Source organism: Copadichromis virginalis, linkage group LG15 (genome assembly GCF_057382275.1).
Source record: "Copadichromis virginalis isolate Kocher_CV1m ecotype Utaka linkage group LG15, C_Virginalis_male_GT1.1, whole genome shotgun sequence".
NCBI lineage: Eukaryota > Metazoa > Chordata > Actinopteri > Cichliformes > Cichlidae > Copadichromis > Copadichromis virginalis.
In genome coordinates, this window is record NC_140632.1 from 15,461,592 (window position 1) to 15,487,825 (window position 26,234).

General features: G+C 40.7%; 1 protein-coding gene across 4 annotated transcripts in view; it reads right to left on the reverse strand.

Moving 5' to 3' along the window:
* slc24a4b (solute carrier family 24 member 4b) overlaps positions 1 to 13,164 on the reverse strand; it is a 33,566-nt gene extending 20,402 nt beyond the window's left edge. Inside the window, exons 1-2 of one of the 4 annotated variants that reach the window (XM_085432142.1) lie at positions 12,144 to 13,164; positions 5,779 to 5,886 (exon numbers count right to left, since the gene is read on the reverse strand). In XM_085432142.1, coding sequence (XP_085288268.1) covers positions 5,779 to 5,886; positions 12,144 to 12,306 — 271 coding nt within the window. In that variant the 5' untranslated portion in view covers positions 12,307 to 13,164. Of the gene's footprint in view, positions 1 to 5,778; positions 5,887 to 7,653; positions 7,785 to 12,143 lie in introns of those variants that run through there. The other 3 variants (XM_085432144.1, XM_085432143.1, XM_085432145.1) reach the window with 3 other exon arrangements.
* Positions 13,165 to 26,234: the final 13,070 nt, after the last annotated feature.

Genomic DNA, 26,234 nt, shown 5'->3' on the forward strand with positions numbered 1-26,234 from the left:
AACACAACAACAACAACAACAACAACAACAACAAAAAAAATCAGTTCTGTGCTTTGGGCCAGGGTAACTTATCTTTTTTTTTTTTAAATGAATGTAGTCACAAGGTTATCATCTTCCAGAAATTTGGCCATTTTTAGCTGCAGATATATAAATGTTATTCTATGGAAAATGTAGGTTGATTTGTGATTAGTTGCTCATAAACAATATAAGTACTGATTGCCTTGTGTCAAACAAGGCACTCAGCAGTCTGCTGCTTTCTGACTGTAACAAAATTTTATGTTTACATTGTATATCTAATATAGACCCAGCTGACTTCACATTGTTGAAATACTCAAGCAGCTGGAGGTCGTCAGCAACCTGCAGCAGACAACTGAACCCAGCATCACCAGTTCTCTCAGTCATGTCTTTAGCACCATCCTGCAGCACAGCATGAAGAGTTTTTTTGTTTGTTTGTTTTTTGGAAATGCACCACATCTGAAGCCATCAAACAGACCTGATGAGGCATAGCAGCATGCAAACCTCCAAACAGCTCTGCATGTGGTCCCACGTGAGACACTGGGCAAGCACTGCTGGTCTAAACATCAGCTGAGGACTGAAATGCTCTTCAACAAGCTGCTCATATGCCTTCTTAAAAAAAATTTAAAAAAAAAAAATTGATGCTGCTGTGTTGGTATGGGGTCTAATGTGGCTGACAGCAAGGAAATTCATACTTTGATTCCAGTGCTCTGAGAACTGCTAGCCTTCGAGAGCAATCTCCTTCGTAAGTGCTGTTGTCTTTTTTTCCTTTTTCTTTTTTTTTTTTTAAATATAAACGCAGAATGGATCATCGCTGTACATTTTCTCTCAATTCCCCAGTGTTTGCTGCAAAGCTGATGTTGGTTTAAGGAACCATTTTTCACTCCTGCACAGAGCATAGACGGCTGGCTGCATCACATTTGTCATCTTTGCCTAGCCTAACATACATTACCAAACTGCTCACTCAGTGTACAACTAATGAGGTTAACATTACGTTGCCCTAAAGTGGCATCGGTGTATTTGCACATGAGCAGGTCAGCGCATCTCTAAACATAATGTTCAGCCCTCCTCTCGACCCTCAAAATTTCAGTACAGCCCTGCTTTTATTCAAACAAGTTTAACTTTGGTTGCATTGTGAACCAGATAAATCCAAGACTATGGTTTATTCACAGTCTACAGTTTCAAGATGTGCAATATAGCAAACCTCCCCTTCATAGAATCTCAGTTTTTTTGATGCACTAAAGCCAGAATGTGGTAGAAACTCATGCATTTCTGCAATTACTATTCCATAATCTGGTAATATTCCAGATATCATGGTGCTGTTACATAACACAGCTCAGTATTGGGTGCCTTCTGTTGTCCCAGAGAGATGATTGACAGGATAGTGCAGAGAGCAGGCCAGTTTTCACCCAACACTTCTGGACACAAAAACACCCTATTACAGATGCAAGACTGACAAGGAGCCCTGCAAAGGTCTGTTTTATAATCCTATCAATAGCCCTACTTCTGAAAAACAAAAGGCTATTAAATGCGATACAACCGAATTAAAATCTGACGCGTGCAAAATGTTTTGGCAGAGTGCCTGGTGAGACCTGTCACTGCTCGCGTACTGACCCACGGACCAGCCAGGTCATTAGCTGACTACAACTGACACGAGAGCGCAGAAGTCAAGAGACTCTTCAGAGGAGAGTGATTTCTCTGGGCCATTATTAACCCATTAGATAATTAGCTTGCTCCAGCAGACATGACTCAGCTGACAGCTCAGTCCTGTAAACATGACAACAACATCACGGGGACGACCTATGGGAGAAATCTCCAGGTCACACAGCAACAAACAAAATTGAAGCTGCTTGTTTGTCCAGAACACACATGCCCCGATTATCCTTGTTAGGTTAGTATCTTCTCAGGCTGAACCACCACATGTTGAAGCACTCTCACTCTCGTTTGTGTGAGAGCTTGACACATGCAATTTTCACCCGCATGAGCATACTCGCATACCTATTACACTTCTGCTTTAAACATGAATTGCCCCGAGCCTTTAATAATCAAATTGTTGGTGCAGCAGATTCACAGAGTCCTGCTTTGACAACTTAAAGGGGACACCGATATAGAACACATGCATTTAGTTGGGAAAATGCATTTAGTTGGAGGGGGAGGTCAGATGTGTTTGAATTGCACGGTACTAAAGACTGCTCTGTGCAGGTGCTCGTGCCTCTCCTCTGCGTTGCGTTATTTGCTGGCAAACGAGAACCAAAGTGAGGTCAGTTTCCATTATGCACAGTGGCATAATCCCCACTTGTGTAATTCCCTTTTAAAAAGCCTCCTTCTGGTGTTTCCCAGGAGTTGACGAACCAGCAATCCAACATGGACGGGCCTTTACTCACTGGCAGCTTCACCCATCATGCTCCCGCCAAATTTCCTGCCTCTAAATTGTTGTGCCAGCAGGAGAACTCAGATTCTTCTCACTAGCAAACATTTACACTAAAAGGGAAGGCTGCAGCTTTTACACGGTGACGCTGCTACTTCTTAGCAATATAGATTCAGTCACAGCTCCCCCTCACCAACCCCTGCTTTTCATCCCTAGCGTGAAACATGTGCGGCCAGTGTCTGTGAGCAGATTAGTACCATATCTAAAATAACTATAATCCAACCCATTTTGAACCTTTTTCTTTGTTGTTCACTTCCACTTTTGTGCTGCCATCTGCTTCAACCAGGACAATCACGCCACTCAAGAGGGAGTTCTCAATAAAGGGCATTAGTAGCATGTTTATTAAAGCCAAATTATTACTCCTAGAGAACATTAGCTATGCTTTTCTGCTCCCTCTCCCATTTTGTGCGCTCTAAAGTTGGCATAAGCACTCGGAAACGGGATACAGATGAGTGTATAACCCAATTCTTTTTCTCCCACCACCAAGTCAACTGTAAGCCATTTTTCAGGCAACGCATTACTGATCACGTTTCTTATAACAGCCTGAAAGAGCTCATAAAACATTTAAATCCTGAAATAAACCAGTCATTCATTTCTTCATATGTGGGTGAGAAATAGGAGTGCATTTGTTTCATTTGTCATGGGACAGCTACAGGAAATACTCAAGATCTGCATGTGATAGCTGGAAGATTATTCACATGTTGTTTCAGAAACTGAGTCATTTGGTTCTTTGTGGCTTGGAAGGATGCTTTCTAATCAAGAATGGACCCAGAAAGCAGTTTGGACAGCACCTTGTATTTGCCTGGAGTTATTACTGAACGCCTAATAAAACAAGCACTTGTGCTGCCTTAGCAGCACTTGGGACAATCAAAAACAGCATTAGCACCCTGTGAAGCACAGTGATCACAGAATTAATGAGGAAAAGGCAAAGACCAAAAATGGCAGAGAGAGAGAGTAATCCAAGCAGCCCACCAACAGACATTTAAGTGAACAGAGTATCATCTGTTCCACAATATCAGCATAAAGCAGAAGCCTCTAGAAATAATAATAAAAGTACCAGTCCTGGCTCCAGTACAAGCACTGGTCCACTGCTGGAGGAGCAGCCCTAGAAAACACATCTGCGAGGAATAGGCAGAAATGCAAAGATCTGACACAAACACATGCTTCCCTTATTGGGAGACTGGTATAAGGCTATTATTTAAGAGAGATTCCTCACTAAGAAGGCACTATGGAAACTCAACCTGACAAGTGCAACAAAACAAAAGGGTTATTCAATTTTAGTCAAATTACAAAATAGGACTTTTTTTTTCCCCCCCCAGCATTCGTTATTTGAAGAGGCCATTTTAAATTCCATTATCAAGCCATTTTTAAAGGTACATACCTGTCGAAACCACAATTTTAATGGTAGGGGATTTATATTTGCTTTAGCCTTTAACATGAAAAAGGCACCCTGAATGGTTGCACAGATTTTAAAGCTTGGATATGGAGGGGGGGAAAGAATTGCAGTATGAGATGTTACAATGTTTGTGTTTAATTAAATTAACATTACTGACCTGAAATTTTGCACAAATCCTATTAAGGCGTTAAAAACCTGAGATTGTCAGGTAAGACGCTTGTGATGGAGTAATGTGGACTGATCCAAGTTAACTGTTGTTATGACAGGATTATTCATGAGACAAAGACTCAAGAACAAAGAGTCATATGATCAGCTTACTCTAACGAGGCAGAACACTGGTGGGAAAATAGGGAGGACTCCAGCCGATGAGAAATGTGTGGAATGTCAAATCCAGTCAGGTGCCTCCAGTGTGGAAGTCATTGGAAAAACAAAAAGGCAAAAGAAAGGCTTCCAACATTATTTAGCACTTTTAACCACAGCGAACTGTCTGGTATTGTGACTGGTGCAAAAACGTTTGTTTACATCTAAAAATTGCAGGTTGCAACACTAATGATTTGGATAATCTCTGAGGGATCTGCCTGCTGTGACCGGTAATGAAGTAATAGCCTGTTAGCTCTGACTGGATCACTTGTGATGCAGTAGAGTAAAGAGCATACATCACACTTGAAATTACTTCCAAATTGTCTATGCCCTAGTGTCACAACTTCTGTGCAACAAATACACAAAACAAAGACAAAAGCCAGTATGTAGCAAAGCAATTACTTTTAAGGCTTTAAAATCCAACCACAACCACTGCATTTCCAGACATTTGAGAGTTTAGTAACGGAAAGCACAGCTAGTCCCCAAATCCTGCCCAGCCAGTTAATCACAGCTCCGTAAGTGTATATATGCAACAAATGGCCAAAATGGACCAAACCTGTGCAACCCTGGCAGTCTTTGATGGCTCCCCTCTTCCCACTGACTCATTCAGAATCACAGAGCGCTCATGTGAGTCAGTGTTTGGGAAGAGCAAACTAGTCAGGACTGAGGCAATTCAAATGACATGGAAATAAATAAACAAATGCACCATTTCGTGACATTGCCATCACTGTTTATGTACCGTTTAAAAATCAATAACTTTGTGGTAAAAAACAGTAAATCTCTTTTTGCAGCACAATGCAGATCTCAGCAGAGAGTCAGCATATACTCCAGTGTATCTAAAGAGAGTGCTGCTTCCTTTAAGTACACCTAGGATGATGTAAGCTAATCAATACCCGACGCTGTTAATAGCCCTTTTGTTGCTTATTACTGTGCAAGTGATCTAAACCGCATCCGAATACAAACCCAGCAGAGATGTGAATTAAAAGCAGAAAATCAGCTGAGAAATACCACAACTCCCAGATGTCTTCATGCTAATCTATTGATATATTAGGTGCTGTAAAGCCCATTTACTACATCTTCTGAGCTGCAACAGAACTATCAGCCTCAAGGATGTAAATGTTTAGTTCAACAGAATTAATTTGCAGTTCCACCGTTTGAATAAAGACTCGCTTGTCAAGATCTCACTGTGTTCATAAATGAAGCCAAACAATATAACTGGCAAAAGAAAAAAGTGTTATCTTGTTATTAGGTGATAAATTCACTGTTCATAATTGCAACATGAGATCCAACAGTTGGCCATTTACACATCCAGCAGATCTGGCGTAACATTATGATTCAGATGTAGTTGCGTTTATCTCTGAGGAAACTATAAGGCTCCTCATCTGCTAAATGTTCATCCATGTCATCAAGTAGTTTAGTTAGTATTTGTGCCAGAGAAGCAAAATCTTCCAGGACATTCTGTTCTCAAAGAACATCCTGCTTTGACTGAGGATCATGAAAACATTGCTGTCAATATATTAAAAGGAAAAAAAATTACAATGGATTGTTAAGGAGAAACATTAATTCCAAGATGGTGTACCTGGCGCTGAACAGTTCTTCTTCTCAGTTTCATTTTCTGGTACTGAAGCCATTAGCCGTCTCCCCCAGATTTCATGGTCGGGATGTCCCTCCACAATCATCCCATGGCCTGAAACCGTATTGAAACAGCTTTGATTATCACATATTAACATAATAGTAATAATAAATACTAATAACAACTTTTTATTTAAATCCTCTTTTGATCAAGACCTTAAAAGTCCATTATACATATACACACACACACACACACACACACACACACACACACACACACACACACTTCAAAAATGCAACAAAACCCAACATGGCTGCTGTTACACAAAGTATGAGCAATGACCAAAAATACCCATGTTCTGAATTATGTGCAATTTCCCGAAAGAAGGTTGCTTTTCTTTAATCCCTTAAAAGTTTTTATTCATGTATAAATGACATGTTTATCCAGCAGCAACCGCCGCAGGAGGAATAACGCATCAAAATGTAGCTGTGCCATTATATTTTGGAGGGGGGGGGGAAAGAGTGTAATTTTTCATTAAACTGCTCTTAAGCCTCTAATGAGAACAGGAGGGGGAAGAAAGAAAGAAAAAAAATAGCAGTCACAAATCTATTATGTAAAAATCATAACAACAAGCTTAGCAGTGCTTTAAAATTGCAGCTTTCATAAAATGGTGAAGTGAGAAAGTGGTAACTGACGACATGATGATTTAGTAGTTCTACTGTTACACGATTATGAGCAGATTACTAAAAATACCACAAGGAGTAATGTCTACATTCATTCATACCGGTCGTTTGTCAACAGACCTACTCTTTTAGAGTAATAGATCACACAATGACTGGGACAGGGTCTGTACAGCAGCAGATTCACATGATCTCCATGACCAAAGTCTAATTACTGATCTTTATGACACTGAGCAAGTAATGTTTAAGATAAAGGAGAGAACATAGTGTTTTAAGCTTTAAACAAACTGCATGTGTACTAAGCCCCCCTAACTCTTTTAACCAGAAGTCCACAAAGTGCTAAAAATAACACCGATTAACAGATTTACAGATAATTACTCCATTTGCCTTTTTATTAGATTAAAACAAATTAGACTACACAGTGCACTACTCAGATCTGATTATCAAACCTATTCATCCACCGGTCCATTTTCTTATCCAACGTTAGGTGGTTCTCAAACATCTTAACTGCACAAGGTGACCGGTGGGTCTACCACATGGTTTAAAGAGTCAACCAGTCACACTCCTACTGGAAATTTGGAATCACAAATTAACCTAATATACAAGTCTCAAATTTCTGGGAGGAAACCCATGCAAGCATTGGGAGAACCATGCAAGAGGCAGAAAAGCCCCTGGAGACTAAAACCCAAGATGGTCTTACTGTGTGGTGACAATGCTAACCACTAGCAGCTAATCATTTCAGCTAGTTATTAGCCGCTAGTGCTGAATGTTCATAATAGCAACCCACACTTTAAGGAAGAAGTCAAGTATTAAACTGTTAGAAATTTTAACATGAGGTGGCATATATTAATGTAAACCAAGTAAATGTTAGCCAACTGTTACCTGACAGCCATATTAGCAGTCTGTTATCATTAGCATGGCAACTAATGGCTTATAACAGTATGGGAGAATAGTTGTTTTCCCCCATGGTGTTGAAATGGTATAAAGTATTTTTCCAGTGTTTCAGCATTGAGTTTGAAATTCTAGTATTATGATAACTAGTTTGCACCATCCATTTAGCCTAAATTTTAAAGCTAAAGGACACTGAAGTACTGCTGAGCCAAGAACTGCATCAGCAGTTAGTTTCAACCCAAGTGCAGGTTAGCTTTTCACATTTTCCTACCACAACCCTCTTCCAATTGCCATTGTAAAACAGTTCTACCTGGCTAGATTGTATTTCCAATGTAGTGATACAGAATTATTTGCCACTTTCAATCCAGTAGAGTTAGACAGCCTGAAGATCAGCAGGCACTTGACAAACAGACTGTACACAAAGCAACTGCAGCTGCTTCCTACAGTTCTCCAATCCAAAAGACCAAAACCCTCCAGTCACTGCTCCAACCTGTTCCGTCTCACTAACCAGCATGGTTACACTCCCCTTCTGCCTCTCCCCTTATTGCTTTATTTCTTTTCAAGCAATGCTCGCATTAAAATAAACATGGTTTAATTTGATATCAGGGTAGAACATGAAGAGTCTGAAGTTTGCAGACACTAAACATGTGGACATTTCATGCCAAGAACTGCTTTTTAATGTTGTATTAATGAATAGGCTGAACTTTCAGATTTACACAAACTCCAGTAGACCTGGAGAATTTTACCCTTTAGAAATGTATGCATAAGATTTAAATACAATTTGCAGTTTCAGTTGTGTGGAATCACTTAACCACAACTATTAAGTCTTATGACCAATGATTCTTGGAAGCCTAAACAAGATAACTGCATGTATGTGCATATGCACAAGCAGTTCAACATGCTTTCTCAGTGCCAAGCATCTGAAAAGAAGAAAACAGTGAAGACATGATTCTATCAGTACATCGAGGCAGTGGGATAAACTAAGGATGCAAGCTTTTGTTTTGCACAACATTGCTGGCTTATTCTACATCGCCTTCTCCCAGTTGACCTGTTTTGATTGTCTTATTCTCTGTGTTTAAATCTTCATGTTCTGACATTCTGAAGCTCTTTAAGGTTGGCAGTACCCCCCGATTAATCCTTGTTAGTTTGTTAATAGGAAGTGTCATGAATTCAAGAGGCTGATTAGAAATTGGTTGAAAGGCAAATGAGCCAGTAATCACTTCATTTGTCTTTGTAGGTCTGAGATCAATAAGGAAGCATTTTTTACTTATTTAAACAGCTCAAGCTGCTAAAAAATTAGATTTTTACATTTTAAATACAATTCCACCTGTTCCTTCTCAAAATTTTAAAGTTGATCACTTTGATGGTAACATGCAGGTCAAGAAATACATTTGCAGTTCAGTATAAAAGTTTGTCACATTATTCAGGCACTACACCAAACTAATGTTTGATGCCAGTTTATTTTTACATTTACAGGGTCAAGAGGTCAACGAATCTTGAGTGGCTAAAAGAGGATTTTACATTAGAGCTGCTAGAAATCAATTAGTTAGCCATTACCCAGAAAGCATTCCACCCTTGAGCGATTCTTATTTAGGAATCCAGTCAAGATGTTGTGATATGATATAAAAAATTTTATCAGTTATCAGTAGTGGCCTTGGACACTACACTAGGTTTGTAGAGTTTGACTAAATGAGTAGTGGGTGTAGAAAAGAAAAAAAAAAAAACCATGCCGCTACTGATAAAGTGTCAAATGAACCAAAGACAACATTTAAGTAAGAAAACCCATCCCTGGCTGCAGCAGTAAATGAGAGGAGCAAAGGAGGAAGTTGGGGGATATAAAAACCAGTTGATACAAAATGACTGTGGTGGATGAACTCCGCCACAAAACATCAAATGCTAATACAAGAGGCTGCAGTTTGAGTTCTCTTTTGTTTTTGGTTTTTTAAACAAATAGTCCACAATGAGTGTCTTAATGATAGTCCCCTACCCACATTTATCATGGCTACCAGGAAAATCAATAACCTTAAAACTCATTTTAACTCCTACTATGATCTTTTCCTACCACTTTCTTTTGTCTCCAAACATTAGCCCCACCAAATCAGTTGCACAACATGAAACTTGATTTATTTTCTTTAAAATCAATTTATCAGATTGTCTCAGGTCTGCTAACCCTCTCAAACACACTATGTTGGATAACATATGAAAAAGCACATCTGTCATTCTGTGCACGTACATACAACATGTAAATTAAGGATGTCACAATCATTATAATAGGTTCAGAAAATTCAAGAAAATAGTAGCAATAAGGTTATCAGCCAAAAATGTTTCTATAAACTTGTTTCTTATTGTAATTGAATTTAAAATGTAGTGTAGCATACAAACAGTACAACTGCCATTAGTGCATCACTGCGTTGATATTCATGGTTTTTGAAAACCATGTGTATTGTCAATACAGATTCATTGTGATCGGTACTGTAAAGTGAACTCAGATTTATAAAATTATTCTCTAAAATTAGGGATATCCAGCTACTTTAGGCAAAACCAAAATGGATACAATTGAATTAAAAAAGATCATAACTTCACTTCTAGCTGAGCACGCAGACAATAATAGCACTGTGGTAATGTCCTCTATCCAGGCAGATCGACCAAGGACAGCCATCCATCAAGCTCACAATGCTTATGGTTATTCACATTCCTTTAGTCAAAAATGTCTCCGGGTTATTTACACCCACACACAGACATACGCATCCAGCACAATCAGCCCCTCTGCAGCTACCTATCAGAGCTCAGCCCTGCTTCTCAAAACACCTGCTCTACTCGCCCATGTGAGGTTTCCACACACACACACACACACACACCACAACATGTTGCGCCCCACCCCTCTTCATGAAGATGTAACTCAGGAGTAGTACATCAAATCCCATCCATCTGGAGCATTCAGCATTTCATCACACTCCTATACTGCCATCAATCAAATGGATGGCAAGCACACAGACTTTCCTGTGACATGAGACATGCTGGTCCCTGTTGTGATTGTTGAAATATGAGAAAGGGCACAGCTATTGAATTAGACAGATTTGGTTATGCTGAGCTTTGGGTCTCCTCGTTCTAAAAGGAAATTTTTTTCATACCCCCCTTTCATCAAGCATGTCACCTTGAAATTCCACTATCCACCACCAAGGATGCAGCTGCTTGTCAAAACGGCTGAAACCCAAGAGGAAGCCTCCTGTCAAATGCCTTCATGTGGACAGTTAATGTGTAGGTCAGGCAAACTTGATTAAATGAAAAGAGGGGAAGCCACTGGTGACCAAAGGGAGCTTACTTTGTCTCCCAGAGCCTGTCTTTCGAGATAAGAGATTTGCACCAGCCTGTATGATATCGCTCCAGAATAATCTTTTAAGCCTCTTGTTGTTTTTAACGTAATTAATAAAACTCCCTGATATGTCTTTAGGGATCCACAGTCAGGCAGGAGCTGTGGTGACTTTACAGCTGCTTTCAGCACTGGGAATTACTAAGTGGTTTCAGATGGACAGATCTCACGACAGGATCTGACGCTGAGGCTTACAGCGTTAGAAGCACAGCAATCCCGCTTCTTTCATGTGAAAAGTCCTGAATGGAGCACCAAGTCTCCTTTGCGATTAAAAAAAAAAAAAAAAAAAAAAAAAGCTAACAAAATCCCCTTTGGCACTGAATGCAGTCTCGATGTTCCCTCCTTGTGAACAGTACTGGCCTGAAGGTGTGTTCCCATCTAGTTAACCCATGATCACAGTGGTGTGTCGGATATTCTTCACCAGTAAAATGTCAAGGTTGGCGGTTAGATTATATAACCGTGTGTGGCTGTGTGGGATGCTGTGCGTGTCAGTGTTTGCGCGGAGTTTTGACATGTGTGAATGGGAGGGCATGTAGCTTGGAGTCTGTGTGTTTGCGTAGCACAAAAGCAGCCATCTAAATGGTTTGTTTCAGCCCACACTTCAGACTTTAACTATGAATATTGTAACATCCGGCAAGATAACGCATCCCCGCTGCTTACCCTCCACCCCTCCCCTCCAAGTCATAATCAGTGGCCTCTGCGTAAAAATCGGCATCCCTCGATCGCCATGTGGAACCTGGGAGCGTAATGATGCTCGTGATCCGGTGTGAGCAATGGTGTGTGAAGCCCAGGGGCAGACGTGATAATGCCAGCGTTAACGGCGATCCTGAGCGCTAATGTAGTGTGATCGACAATACATCTGGCACCAGAAGAAGAAGAAGGGGAAAAAAAGGAGGGTGGGAGGATTTTCTGAGAACAAAGGGCATAAATGCAAAAAGCGATCATACTGGGGTCGGAATGTTTTCTGAAGTGTGCACGTTATGCATGGAGTGCGCGTGTGCCGTAATTATGAGCCTGGCTTTCAATTTCAAAAACGTGCCAATGCCACGGCGCGCACACTGCGGCATATACTGTCAAACAGACGCGTGTATACGCCTGAACAGATTCTCTTTTTTCCCCCTCAAATGTCCCGCAATTATATTTAAAGCCGACTTTCTAGGGAGTGTGATGGGTCGGTAACAGCGGATGCCAAATTCTTTTTCCATGGAAACGACACGGGTATGATTGAATGAATGAATAAATGATAAAAGGCAACAAATACGCATTTAGGGTCTGAAAAAAAATACATATTTTGATCTCATGCCCTTGCTACTGAAGCCTGATGGTGCTCATGTGACAGATCTTCGGGGTGCATGATTACACTGCAGATCTGTGAGCAGCTCTGCTCCGTCCTCTGTTCTCTACACCCCGGTGGATCCCTTCACACTCACCTGTCTTGGTCAGTAGTGCCGACATGCTCCACGCTACGAACAGGACACTGCAGATAAAGCAGACCTGCACGAATAACATCTCTCTCCTCTTGCGAACTTTAAATATCTTCGCAATTATTGTCTTTTTGGAGGGGGTCGCGGTGTCAGTGTCGTGCTGCTCCATGCTTCGCACCTCGGCCGGCGGCCACTTTTTGCGTCCTTGAGCCGAAGAAACTGCCACCTCGCTTGCCTCTTCACACGGAACACAACCGGGATGTGACCCTCATTTCAAGCCGTCCAGTGCGCAAATGGAGAGTAGTAAAGCGGAAGGTTTTCCCCCCTTCTTGTCTCGGATGCTGAGATGATGCCGTTCAGCTGCCCGGGACTGGTGAATGGACAATGACAAGGCGGTCAAATTCCGATATATGTCTCCAAATCAGTTCAGTGGCGCCCCTGAATTCGGATTCTGCAAAAGGACGTGTGTCGGATGGGTTCCTATTGCAACCTGCATCCTGTCCCGTGGAAAGAGGGGGAAAAAATCAGCTGCAATTGCTATTATCTATCCGTGGCAGCCTGTAGTTTCTGTGTTTAGCATAAAATGCGTCAGTGTTCAGTCACAAATGTGGAATCGCTCAGCTGCGCCGTTTTGCAAACCACACGCACCTGCGCCTGTTAAGTGAAAGCAATCAGTGTTCATCAAGGTTAATTGTTAAATTCAGGCAGCAGTCGTGCCGCTCGCCTCGCTTGGGCGCCTCCCCCTCCGCATGAAGTCCTCCTCAGTGCAGGAAAACCGTGCTGATAATGAGAGAGGACCATCAGCTTCCCTCCTACTCTGTGCCCTTCATCCCCTCCATCGAGACCGTGCTCCTTTAACTTTCCTGAGTACTGCATGTGCAAACAGCCAGTGGGGGAAAAAAATCTTCCTCCTTCACTGTCCACTTTAGAAACAACGGGAAGCTGCTGATTGATCACGCGGAACTCCAAACTCACGCGATCTCTTACATTATTTGACCGTTGAGTAGGCAAGCCCAATCATACTGTTTAAAAGAAAGCCTACACAGAAAACCCCTATCCTATCCCAACACTGCTGTGTTATGAAACCAAATCTAATATCTTCTGGGTCCCTGGCACAGCCCCTTTAATAACTGCCCTGCAAGTCACCGGCTGTCCTCATTTTGACACCACCCTGAATAAGTGAGGTGATGGATCTTCTGCTTCTTTCTCTCAAACATCCACAAATACAGAATAAATTCTTATTTTTTTAAACTTGCTTTTGTGCCCAAAACACCCATAACGGTTTTTGCTTCTCATAAATATGGGGAGCATTCACATGTACAGCACTGTGCATAAGTATTGAGCTACCCCTCATATCTTTATATTTTATTAAAAGAATGGGAAATAGGTGAAGGATTTTCTCGAAATGTGTAAATATAAATGAAAATACAGTATATATAAGAAAACACAGCCTGAACTCTTGTAGGTAGGCTTTCTTTAGGTATTCTTTGGGAATAGTTCTCCAGGCTTCTTGAGGGACATTTCAAAGCTCTTCTTTACCTCTTGTTCTGTCTAGATGTAGCTAGTACATCTAGACAGAGCCAGTAGCTCAGGAGGCATAGCAGGTCTGACCTGCAAACCAGCAAAATTAATAACTGTGACGTTTGTGGTTTTATCCCTAGCATACAAAAAATACAAAATAAACCAAAAATCAAACTAAATGACAAATTTGGAAGTGAACTGGAATTCAGCTTACAGTGAAGGCAAGGCATAAAGCACTCACTGAAGATCATTGCTCTTTGATAGTTAGCAGTCTTGCATATAGGGCATCTGTGTTGACTCAAGATTTAAATCTAAAGGTATTTAATGCTGTGGTTAGGATAGTGCACCAAATTATTATCCAGATATTATAACTTATGTTGTCACACGCAGCTCAAAGAAAAGCGAAATTCAAAGTTATTGGCTCAAAAGTTTAAACTCTCATTAATATATTCAACTTTGAGGTTGTGTTGGTGAGCCACCCTGCTGTTTGCACTAATGAAGAGCCTTCCAGTTGTATTTATAGACTGCTCCTAGAATAATTGAGTCGCTTCCCACAGCTAAATGTTTAATTTACTTTGAATTTGAAGCTGATGATGATTCCATGAACATGTAGAAAAAATTGAAATAGACAGCCCCACACTTTGAGAAATAGTGAAATAATAAAGTCAGTTGAGATGACGAGCTTAGCTTAACATAAAGCCTGATAGCAGTGAGACACAGCAACCTAGGTCTAGTACACAGTGAATAAAAGCTTAATCTGTATCTTTAATTAAATGTTGTCACTGTAAAAGGTTATGTACACTATAAGCTTGGCTAACCCTGGTGGCACAAGCTTTCTTTTTGCCATACAAGCATAAGCAGGGCAATGGTGTTTATTGCTAGAAAGATAATAACCACTGTTTCATTAACACTCAAGTGCAACCTTGCCCTCCAATTATAAACAGCACACTCTTGTTGGAGGACTTGTGAGACTACAGAGCACAGTCTGCTCCAGCTGCTGCCTCCGGCCTGCTGCAGGTCACCTTAGCTGCCAAGATAACAGACAGGAAAGCTGCTGCACTCTCAAAGCCATCAAAATGCACAGGTTGACAGGGCTGAAACAGCATGTCAACTTTTTACCATCATCACGGCTGCCCACTTAAGCAAAAACTGAGCCACATGTAATAGTCAAAGACCTCGCAGTCAGGCACAGTCTCCAGCAGACAAGAGTTATGTAAGACCAGGACTGTCCTGTCCATACAGTACGAGGCCATATTCCAAAAACAATTCACGTCATCTCCAAGAAGCATCCAAGATGCGTGAAGGGTGCTAGTTAAGCATGGAAGGCGATCGAAGGTTATTAGTTGGGGCTTTCTGAATCTGTTGCCAGGTCTTGTCTTTATCCTGCAGCTTGGGTCTTCTGCATGCACCCGTACACATCAACATGTGCGACTCATGCCCATGCCAAGGGATTAGTCCCCTTCAGGCCCCTGCCCGCACAGCAGGCAGGCAATCGGGGAGCAGCGCCAGGGCCTGCTTACAGAGATTTAGCCACTGCTGTACACTCCCTGCCTCGGTGAAACATACATATGGCTTCCTTTGCCTTCTACAGGACCCAGCGATTGCCCCCTGATCTGCAGCAGAGATAATAACGTGTGTGAACTGTGGTTTTAGCCACGGAGAGATAGTGAAAAATTGGCTTTGATATTAATGCCAGGCGTGTGTCATGTCCTTGCTCTGCAGATCACTAATGACTTGATGTCAAGTGTGTTTACAGTGTTGCACAACAATTGCAGTCTGACTCAGCGTTGCTCATTTAGGCTTCCAACTCCGTTACTGCTGCGATGACTCGTGTGGTTTATTCACTGGTTTGATTCAGTGATTAAATCCACTCTTTAAGGGCATTACAGCTGAATCACTTTACATCATGTGAACATATTTAATTAGGCCTTCAAATCAAGCACCATCAGCACGTGCCAGTTAACCAGTGCATGTTGCATGTCTTTTCTTAAAACTGTCAGAATTGATTTCAGATCATACTCTTTCTGTGGGAAATGGGGATTGTAATGTTTAGGATCAGATTTAACGGGGGAAATTAGGTTTATTCCTATAAAAAAAGTTTTTCTCCCCATAGTCCCAAAGTGTCACATTGGATTCTTTGGGTTTTTTCTCTCTGACATTGTAGGATTTTTACTTCACAGAGTAAAGGGCTTTGGGATGACTGTTGTAATCTGGCACTATATAAATCAAATTAAACTGAAGAAAATATAACAAATTAACTGAATTGAAGTTACCCTAGTCCCATTATGTCAATTAGGCACAGAGATACACAGGAAGTAGTTTTCAGGTTCAAAGTTAACCTCACCACACGTGAGTTAGAAATGTTCCCACTTATCCTGTTATTAAGCCTTCTTTTATTTTGTTACTTTTTCTTAGCACTTTAAAGGCAAAAGCAACTTTACAAAGAACTACATTTTTTGGCCATTACAACATATTTAAATGCTGTATTGTCGGAGTCTCAGCAGGTAAGAACAGTATCTTTTACTTGGTAATGTTAGGTATTGCCATCAAACAAGACTTGCATGATGGAATCAGTTTAGCTGTCTTTATGACTCCTCTCTACTGGTGTCACAGCATTTCAGAAGTTTTAGCATAACTAAACCAGGACTTTTAAGTTTGCATTCCTGTTCCTTTTTACATATTAGAAGGCAAAATTCCCTTTCATTTTCTGTGTTATAATGGTGACACCAGCAGCGAACATTTATCTGCTGTCTCATACATTTCAGACACTGAGGAACTTTTGTTGAGAAGTGATCTGTGCAGAGCTTTGAAAAACTAAGTATACCATTAAATAGCTTGTAGAACCACATCTAGCAATAATAGCTTGAATTAATCATGGCCACGTTGCACCAACATTTCAGTTCATTGAGGTTTGGAGGCATTCGTTTATGCACAGCACTACAGCGTTTCAGTCAGGTTGTGGTCTGTGCAGAATTATGGGTCTGGATGGATATCTCCAAATCAATCTTCCTGTTTATTTTGGTCAAAGGTAGTTTTGCAAACCCAGGCTGTGCTGTTCTTTGAAGAGAGCAGATGTTTTCTCCTGGCAACCCTTCTGACCAAGTCATACTTTTTCAGTCTTCTTCCAATTGTATTGTCATGAACAAGCTAACTGAGGTGGTTGTCATATTTGGACTGAAAATTCAGACACAGCACACCGGCAGCAGTTTTACAGTGATTTACAGTCTTATAGCTTGAACGCAACCAGGAACACTGTCAGAGTGGAGAGATGTGGTGAAGGTGAGTTTAGTGAGATCTTGTAATTTTTGTGAACTGTTTCAGTGACCTTACTTGAGCCCTGGAGGAGTAACCGACGGGCAGGCAGAATTCCAAAGCAGCTAGATGAGAAACAGTGACGAGTGGGCAGGCAGGTGAGTAAATGGTAAGCACAGGAATCGACAGAGACTAGCAGCTGCACCACTAGCCACTAGCATGGTGTTCAGCACCATCCAGCTATTATATATCAGAAGGTTAGTGAGATAGCTCAGAACAAGTGTGGGAAGAACATGCCGAGCAAGAGTCTGCCCACATGAGGGCCAACATGGAAACAGCAGCCCACAGTTTGTTTTGTTTTTCATTTCATCGTTTTTATTTTATTTATCAGGAGCAGAAAGTTTTGTTTTCACATACTTCATAAGTTTTCCAGCTATAGGCTAAATAAAATCACATGTACCCTCCCCATTTTTATATATGTATATAAAAAAAGACAATGCCAGTTGTACTATAAAATAAAGCACATAGTGTAAATGGTGGACACCATTTGTAAGCTGATAAGCGAATTCGTGCCTGTGTGATGGATCGTGATAACCAGGTGACACTGAGCCAAAGGAAGAAGCTGGACTCCTTCCATTAATGCACTGCTGGCATTGTAACTAATATTTTACCAATCAACTGAAGCTAGTAGACAGATGGATGGAGAAATATCCCAAGCTTTGAACGTTTTTTTTCCCTCTGAACCTGAATTATTGCCGAGCTCACTTTAGCCACCGGCTGGTTGTGTACAAGCTTGGTGTGCGTGCACACATACAGAGCCAAATTATCTCTGGAGACCTGCTGATTCTACTTTTTGCGAAAGCTTCTCATCCAGCTGCAGGAAAAATAAAATATTCATCATGAGTGTTGAACATTCGGTGGCTGCACCGCAGGTTTATTTGTATGCCTGTTCAGGTGTGAAGAGTAAACAAGCCGGAGACGAGCAACAGAGAGTCTAATCTGTGTATTCTGGAGGCAGCAGTCATCTTGTGTACTGCTCTCTTCATCTTCGAGGACATGAAAACCCACCCTTAGCGCTTTCGACAACAAAAGGCAGCACTGTCAACCCCAGACAGACAACATCAGTGACAAACATTACGATACACTGCCTTAAAATGGGTGCAATGGGGGACAATAGGACCTAACAAAAAGCAAAACGATCAGTTGTGTGTATTTCTTCCCTGGCAAGATAAATTAATTTCATTTTCTTTTGAAAACTATTACATAACACATAATAGGTCAAAGTGGTGTACCGTAGGTGGCTTCTGACTTGAGAGTAAAACCTGCACAGAAACTATTTGTCCTGTTAAATAGCAGTAAAGTGCTAGAAGCCAGATTTATAGTTTCTCCAATAACAACAATAGTTTCTTGCTGTAAAAAATATTATAGAATATGAGCATTAAAGTGTGATACTATTACCTGTTTGTGTTCCATTATACTGTTGTTTTAATGGTCCTATTGTAATCTCTATAAACAGCAAATTGTAAAATGTATCAAAGTAATGTATAGTAAATGGTATGTTTAGAAAAACGCTATTCCTCATGCTGCACCATGTCCCTATTCATGCTTCATTGTAAAGACAATGTTATTTTATTTAACATTCAGCTACCCTGAAGATGAACACTGGCTGTAGGTCATAAATCTCCGTGATCATGTTGCTAGCTGAACCTTTCTATTTGCCACACAGACACCGGAAACCACAACCTACATCTGTACATACAGAACTGTACATAATCCAAACCACTGTTGTTGTTTTTCTTCACATTACTAAATGACGTGGTTATAATTAATGCAACAGGATTTCATGCAGATGAGCTGCAGCAGACTCAGACTTGTGTGTCTGTCCAGTTGTCAGTGGTGTTCCCCAGGGCTCTGTCTTAGGTCTCCTTATATTTATAATTATTATCTTCTACCTCTCATATAGTCATATTTTTAGGAAAGTCACATTTTCATTCTTACACTGATGACCCACAACGTCATCTGTCCACTAAGCTCTACTCTTCCACCTTGTTCTCTCCACGGTTTGTTTACTTGAACTTGAAATGTGGTTATTTGCTAATTTCCTCAAATTAAATAGTGACAAAAAAGTGTTGGGTTTTTTTGTGGTAAGAACTAAAACTGTTTAGACAAATGTAATGTACATAAATGGAAGTTTTCGCACTTCCATTTACGTAATATTAGTTGTCTACATCCATTTTTTACAGCTAACAATGTTCAGGGTACATTTTAATTCTACCCTCTCTAGCTTACCAAACAAACATACCCATATACTTCAAATGTTTCAAAATGCGGCTCGTTACCAGAATCCCTTCCACAGGACATAATACTCCTATCCCTCAACACCAGCTTCCTGTAAAATACCACATTAATTTTAAGAATCTGATTCTTGCTTTAAAGTCTCTCCTTAACTTTGCACCCGCTCATTCCCATACTCTGAGATCCTCCTCCTCTATTAATCTCATTATACCGTCTGCTCGTCTGACTACCATGGGCTTTAGAGCTTTTAGCTGAGCTCAGCTTCAGCAAGCCCGTACCCAGGTTAGAACCCAGGACCTTCCTGTTGTGAGGCAACAACAGGAAGGCTAACCACCAAGCCGCCCTGCTCCATTAACAAAGAGTGGTATACAAAATCCCTCTTATTTTAAAATGTTTGCTATTTTGATGCACAGATACAGATGAATAGATGTATATCCTGAGACTTATATGTGATTGGTTATGAGCAGAACAGGTTGTAAGGTGCTTCTGAGTTAAAACTCAGGTCAGGGATCAACTGTAAACATTTAATTTGATGCTGAAATTTAAGGTGTTGCACTAGAATACTTTTAATTCAAGATGTTCATTGTTTGACTACTACTATACTATTACTGTAATACCTTAAATTAATTAAATGTGTCACTTATGGCCTTTATGTTCTTAATGTTATCCATTCTGCAGTTTACATCAAAACAGCTTCATCTTTTCAGTCCCTTCTCAACTTGTTGAAAAAGTTTTATTCTTTTAAGGATCAGGGCTGCATGAAATTGGATCAAGGTATTGCAGTTCTGCAGTTCTGCAGACAGTGGCTAAAGGAAAAAGGTTGGCTAAATCTGAGAGAGACTTAACCTTTTATAATGAGCTGCACATAAATAACGTTATTATTCTTTTCTGTCTGTGGGTAGGCACGCAAAGAGCAACCTTTTCGCCTTGCCAGGAAGAGTGGAGATTACCATTCAGGCTGACCACAGAGGTTATGTCAGACGAAGCAAGCAGCTCATTCATTCTGCGAAGATAGCGTCAGAGTTGCAGACACAGGGTATAACAACTATATTAATGCAGGAAGCATTCCTGAAACAGAGGACAAGTGAGGGTGAGTTCATTTACTTCATTCACTTGGAGCTGGAGGTGGAGGGTGCGTGCAATAAAGTCAGTGAGCCAGTAGATTTCCCTGCTGTGTAATTTCATCACCCTGCACACCTCCATATTGGACAAAAAAAGTTATAGGCACTGTGTAGGAGGACAATGTGTAGGAGTTGTTAATGTCAACTTTTTATTATTCATAAGCAGGCACGTGGCACAGAATGTGCTTTTTGATGAAAAAAGCACATTTAAAGGAGCCCTCCATGGCTTTTGGACTTCATGGTATGTTTGCAAACATTTCCAATTTAGTCTATTATACTTATAAGCTTGTTTCACAGACTTGGGTATGGAGAGACTCTGGATATTGGTGGGCTTTAACAAAAGATACGGTTTAATTGTGGGAATTGTAAGATTTGGTTTTTTAAGCTTGAGCTCAAAAAAAGAGGATCAGAGCCAGGATTTGTTGGCCTGCTGCAGCAGTTTGAGTGCTGTAACTTTTCTTGAGTACTACAGTTTCCTTGCACAAACCACTACGTGCCAGTTAAAAGACAGGAAAATTAAATCCATCAGCTCTTTGGTAGCAAGTCTTGAGCCTTAAAGGGAATTTCCTATTTAACCTGCAAGCATTGAACCTTTTCAGAGATGTCTTAATAGCATGTGCATCTCAGATAGAAGCTTTCTTGAGATTAGAATCACATTTTATACTCTTGATATGCTTCATTAGGTGATCAACATGTCAGAAACAAAGGCTGAATTGCAAATCAAGCCAAAAAGGCATCAGGAAACTGTCCTGAAGAGAGCAGAAGGCTCACCATGTGGTGCTTGTGGGAGTGTGATTGATTGCATATCTGTTCATTATTACTGTATGCAGCACGACAGTACAGTCACAATTAGGTGACACATGAATTATTACATAATCCAGAGGCCAGTTTTATAGACTGGTTAAGTGATTATGGACCTAATCTCTATAAACAGCAATCTGCATGCGAATATCCTAAATCTGCAGGCAACAGACATCATGGTGTTTGGTACTGGAAGCTTTCTGGTTTCCCTCTCCTTGTTGTCTGAGAGCGACTAATGAATCGCTTTGATCATCAGATAATCTACATTTTTCACTCGAGTCCCCGTAGATCCGTGGGCAGTCAGGCCTCAGGTCTAGTTTTATTTTTCAGACCACTCAACATTTTCTTTGAGTCACAAAATGCTCACTTATGCTGCGATACAAGGCAAAGCTAGCAGAATGATTGGGACTTTACATTTTACCGAGATCTGCAGGTCACCACTCACAGCGCTGGCATCTAAACTGAGCTGCTTAAAGATAAACTGTTGGCAGTGCTGAGTCACTTCTCTGGATTCGTACTCCTTGGTCTGGCCTCTACTAGTTTTCACATCACCATCATTCACTGCAGATGATTCAACCTTATTACACGGCCCTGTGGCATGCTGGAGAGTTAGGAGAGGCGTCTGCGGTGGTAAACACAGGCAGCTAATCTTCATCATGTTTACAGAACTCGAATTAATCATCAGCAGGGTCTCCTCGCAGATCTAAAGGTGGTGTCAGCCATGTCACATCAGATAAGGCCGCTTCCCTCTGATGTGCTGAGTGGAAAGAGCAGGCCAGCCAGGTTGCATTCTGCTGACTGGCTGGAACCACATGTCAGGCTGAATGCAGTTTTGCTAAGAGGCTGATACCGCCTTCACCCAAGAGCACATTGCCTGATCCTATTGCCTGTAATGCCTTAAGTTACAGACAAGCAACTGGTCAGGTTTGTTTTTCCTCCAGGAAGAGAAGAATGAACTGTTTATACCCAAACCAAGCAAAACAATCTCATGTGATCTGACCTAAATATTGACTCACACACACATGATCATTAAGTCATCCACATGTCTATGCCAGGGACTCAGCCAGGATCAGTCCCGGCTATGAATGCACCCCACAAAACACATTGTTTTATCAGAAAGGCAACATAGCAGCTGCAGCATTGTGGACTGTGGATAATCTGGCAGCAAGAGCCATCGTGGATTTGTGCTTGTGAGCTTTCCTGCTGTGTGGATGAGTGTGAAGAGCAGGGTGCATTAGAGGATCACCGCTGTAATGGTGTAATTCAGGATTTCTGTTTAACGGGATGTATGTTTATTTTAAAGAGTGGGTGGGCATGAGTGGTTCCTTTACTGGAGTGACCATTAACACAGGAAGATGCACAGGGATTACCCATGAAGGGAGGAATTAGGAAAGAGATGGAGGGAAAAGGCAAGAGCTTGAAGAGGAATTAAGAAGAGAGTTTAAAAGACAGAGTAAGGGGGGAGGAAATGAAATAAAAGAACTTCTAAGGCAAACACAAACCTTTTACAAGCTAGTTTAAGATTGCAAATATTGTTTAAAACGTATTCTGTGCATTTTTATTTAAAGGAATTATTCAAAATTTGAAAAAAGTTTAAAAAAAATACACCTGTTGACACCTCTAAAGCTCAATAATTAACATAACACATAATACCTCGTTTGTTTAATCTATACATAATCCGAAACGTTACGATCTTAGGAAGTTGTAGTTCAACAGGAAATTATACGCTATATTTCATTAATCTGGATAAAGTGTGACCCCATGATCAACCCCACCTACCCTTTTGCAACATCTGTTTTTGAGAAAAAGACTTTTGGAGGATAGAAAACATTCTAGCATTTGACCTTTCGGGAGCATTTCCCCAAGACATCAAGCCAAGGAGAAGAGAGTGCTCATCTACTGGAGCAATTTCTATTAGATGAAAGATGAGAACAGCTCATCTGTGAGAGCACTAATTTCTTAGTATTTTAAACATTTCTCTACACTTTTACTGATGATTAATTCATCAGTACGCCACCCATAAAACATAAAACCTAGATTACAAAAAGCTCATAATGCAGCAGTCTGTAGAAGACCTTGTTTCACTGGTAACTGGTATAGAGGAACCGCAGGCAGGCGCAGCAACTTCTTGTAAGTCAGGAAATTCTTAAGGTGTGTTCAGAAGCAGAAGCTAATTTTAACCTTGTAGCATTCATGCAAATTGGAGCACTCGTAGCTTTAAGCTACCTAGCAATGAACACAGCCACTTCACATGTAGGAGCGTGCCTGATTATGTGTGACAACTCAACCCCAGTTGAGTTTTTTCCCTCATGTTTCTCTAGTTGTACTCCTTTCCTATCAGTTCTGTGATTCACTTTATTAAATATATGAATAATGCCACAGGATTAGCGAAAGGTTTCAAAAGAAAATCCACATTGAGTCACACCACCTGCAAAATCTGCCTTGTTTCTGTCCAACTCTAAACTGGGGATGTGATAAGTAGTAACTACCAAACCCGAAGATGACACCCACTCAATACAGTGAAATTGCTCTCCTGGGAAGTGAGCCAAAAAAAAGTTTTCCTTCACACCACTACATATGCACATTTCCTTCCCCTCCTGGCCCAGCTGTGGGTTCATGCTCAGCTCAAAGAGTTTTATATTTTACAGAAATACAGCTGATTATTGTAAGCTCTGTGGAGGTTATACAAATGTGATTAAAGCTTCATAATAGAGGGGAAAAAACAACCTTGTTTAGAAATCTCTTGCTGTTTTTTATCATCCTGGTGTGTGGAAAAATAGTTTTTTGGCCATCAGGGAAATTTTGTGGTTGTTGTTGACCACTGTGAAAAACTGGCAGCAAAGACGAGTGGCAGCTGCTTATATTGCCAAATAGATGATAATTTTAACCTCTCCACAATGTTCAAACAGCGGTGCTAAAATTCCCATAATGTTTAAAAACTGATTTATTTATTTATTTATTTATTTATTTTTTGTAACACTCTGTAGCTGTTGATAGGACATGCTCTGTTTCATTAGAGGATAGCAAATCCTTCACCTGTATTTTTTACAGCCCATTATAACAAAAAAAAAAAAACATTATGAGCCAGCAGCAGTATTGAAACTGACTGCATAATTTCAGATTTCCTTAAAAAATAATTAATTTCTCTCAATAAATGTGTTTTCTGCAATTGCATAATTCCTCTGGAATCCCCCAGAACAATATTTTAACGTTTCACTTTCTTAAATATTGCATTTGAATCACATACATCAATAGTCTCTTGACAGATATATATAGAAAATTACATTTTTATAGTAGTTTAATTTTAATGAAGAGAGACAGAATATGAACCAACAATCCAGAAAAAAATGAGTGAAATAAGTATTTGATTTCGAAGCAAAACAAGCCTTAGTATTTGGTGGAGAAACTCTTGTTGGCAACTAGACATTTCTACAAACTCAGAAGGGATTTTGGCCCATTCATCATTACAGAAACTTTCTAAATCCTTTAGGTTTCTTGGCTGCTGCTTAGCAGCTCGAAGTTTCAGCTCCCTACACAGACTTTCTAGGCCTGAGCTGGATACTGGCTAGGCCACTCCATGACCTCAATGTGCTTCTTCTTTAGCCTCTCCTTGGTTGCCTTGGTGGTATGTTTTGGGATATTGTCGTGTTGTAATAACCATCCATGACCCATCTTCAGTGTTCTGGCTGAGGGAAAAAGCTCTCAAGATTTTATAGCCTCATCCATTCTGTCATTCTGTACCCTTAACAGAAAAACTGCCCCAAAGCATAGTGTTTCCACCTCTGTGCTTGACTGTGGGGATGGTGTTCTTTGGGTCAAATTCAGTGTTTCTGTTCTTCCAAATACAGTGGGTTGAGCTGATGCCGTAGAGCTCAATTTTGGCTTCATCTGACCATAGCACTTTCTGACAAACCTTCTCTGAATCATATACTGGCAAACTTACATGTGCTTCCTTCGGGGGAGGGGGGGGGGGGGGGCTGCAGGTGCCACAAAATTTCAATTCATTACTGTGTGGTGTCTTACCTATGGTGTTCTTGGTGACTGTGGCTCCAACAGCCTTCAGATCATTAACAAGCTCCTCACATGTAGTTCTGGGCTGATCCAACACCTTTCATATTTTTTCCATTACTGAATAATCACACCAACAGTTTTCACCTTCTCACAAAGCTTCTTGCTGATGGTCTTGTAGACCATTCCAACCCCGTGCAGGTCTACAGGCTTGTCCCTGATGTATGCCAAGACTTGACAGCTCTTTGGTCTTTCCCATTGTGGTGGAGAGTTGAATGGAAGAAATCAGATCAGAAAGTAGATCAGCAGTTTCTGAAATACCCAGACCAGTTGGCTTGGCACCACCAACCATGCCACACCCAAAGTCACTTAAATCACCTTTCTTCCCAATTCTGATGCTCACTTTAAGCTGTCTGGACCGTGTCTATGTGCCTAAATGCCCTGAGTTGCCACCATGTGTTTGGCTGATTAGAGTTTTTAACAGCTGAACAGATGTACATGATAATGTTTCCTATGGGTGTATTTATGTCACAAGTTCTTACCAAAAAAAAAATACAAAATTTTAAATGTCCTGAATCTGGTAATGTCTTTATCTTAGAGTCTTAGAGTATAGGTACAAAGGTGCATAAAATTTTTCCAAATCTTTCAGATGTCTAGTTTTAGCCATGATTGCTGGTTATTTAGAACCCATGCTTAATCTCAAAACCAGTAGAATGTCATCACAATGTCCATTTGGGCTGAGTGACAGTTCCATTTTTAGAGCAGGATATCATGGGATTTTTGTGCCTTATGTTATGTTTGAATATTGTGTGGTTTCATAGAAATTTGTCCCCGTTTCACATTATTACATTGATGTCATTGGCATTAAGTGGTCTGCTTAGTGAAGAGACCAGGAATTCAAAAGGGATTAAATTCATTCATCCTCCGATCCACACAGATGAATGGGTATGCACGACCAAGATGCTTGTTTTTTGAGTGCAGTTTGGTGCCAGTGACTACAGCGTGAAAGGCACAGGGGTGGTCAACCTGGGTATGGGTTCATGATATGACATCAACCGGCAGATTGGAGGTGCATGTTGAGTGGAAAGCAGCTCTCTTA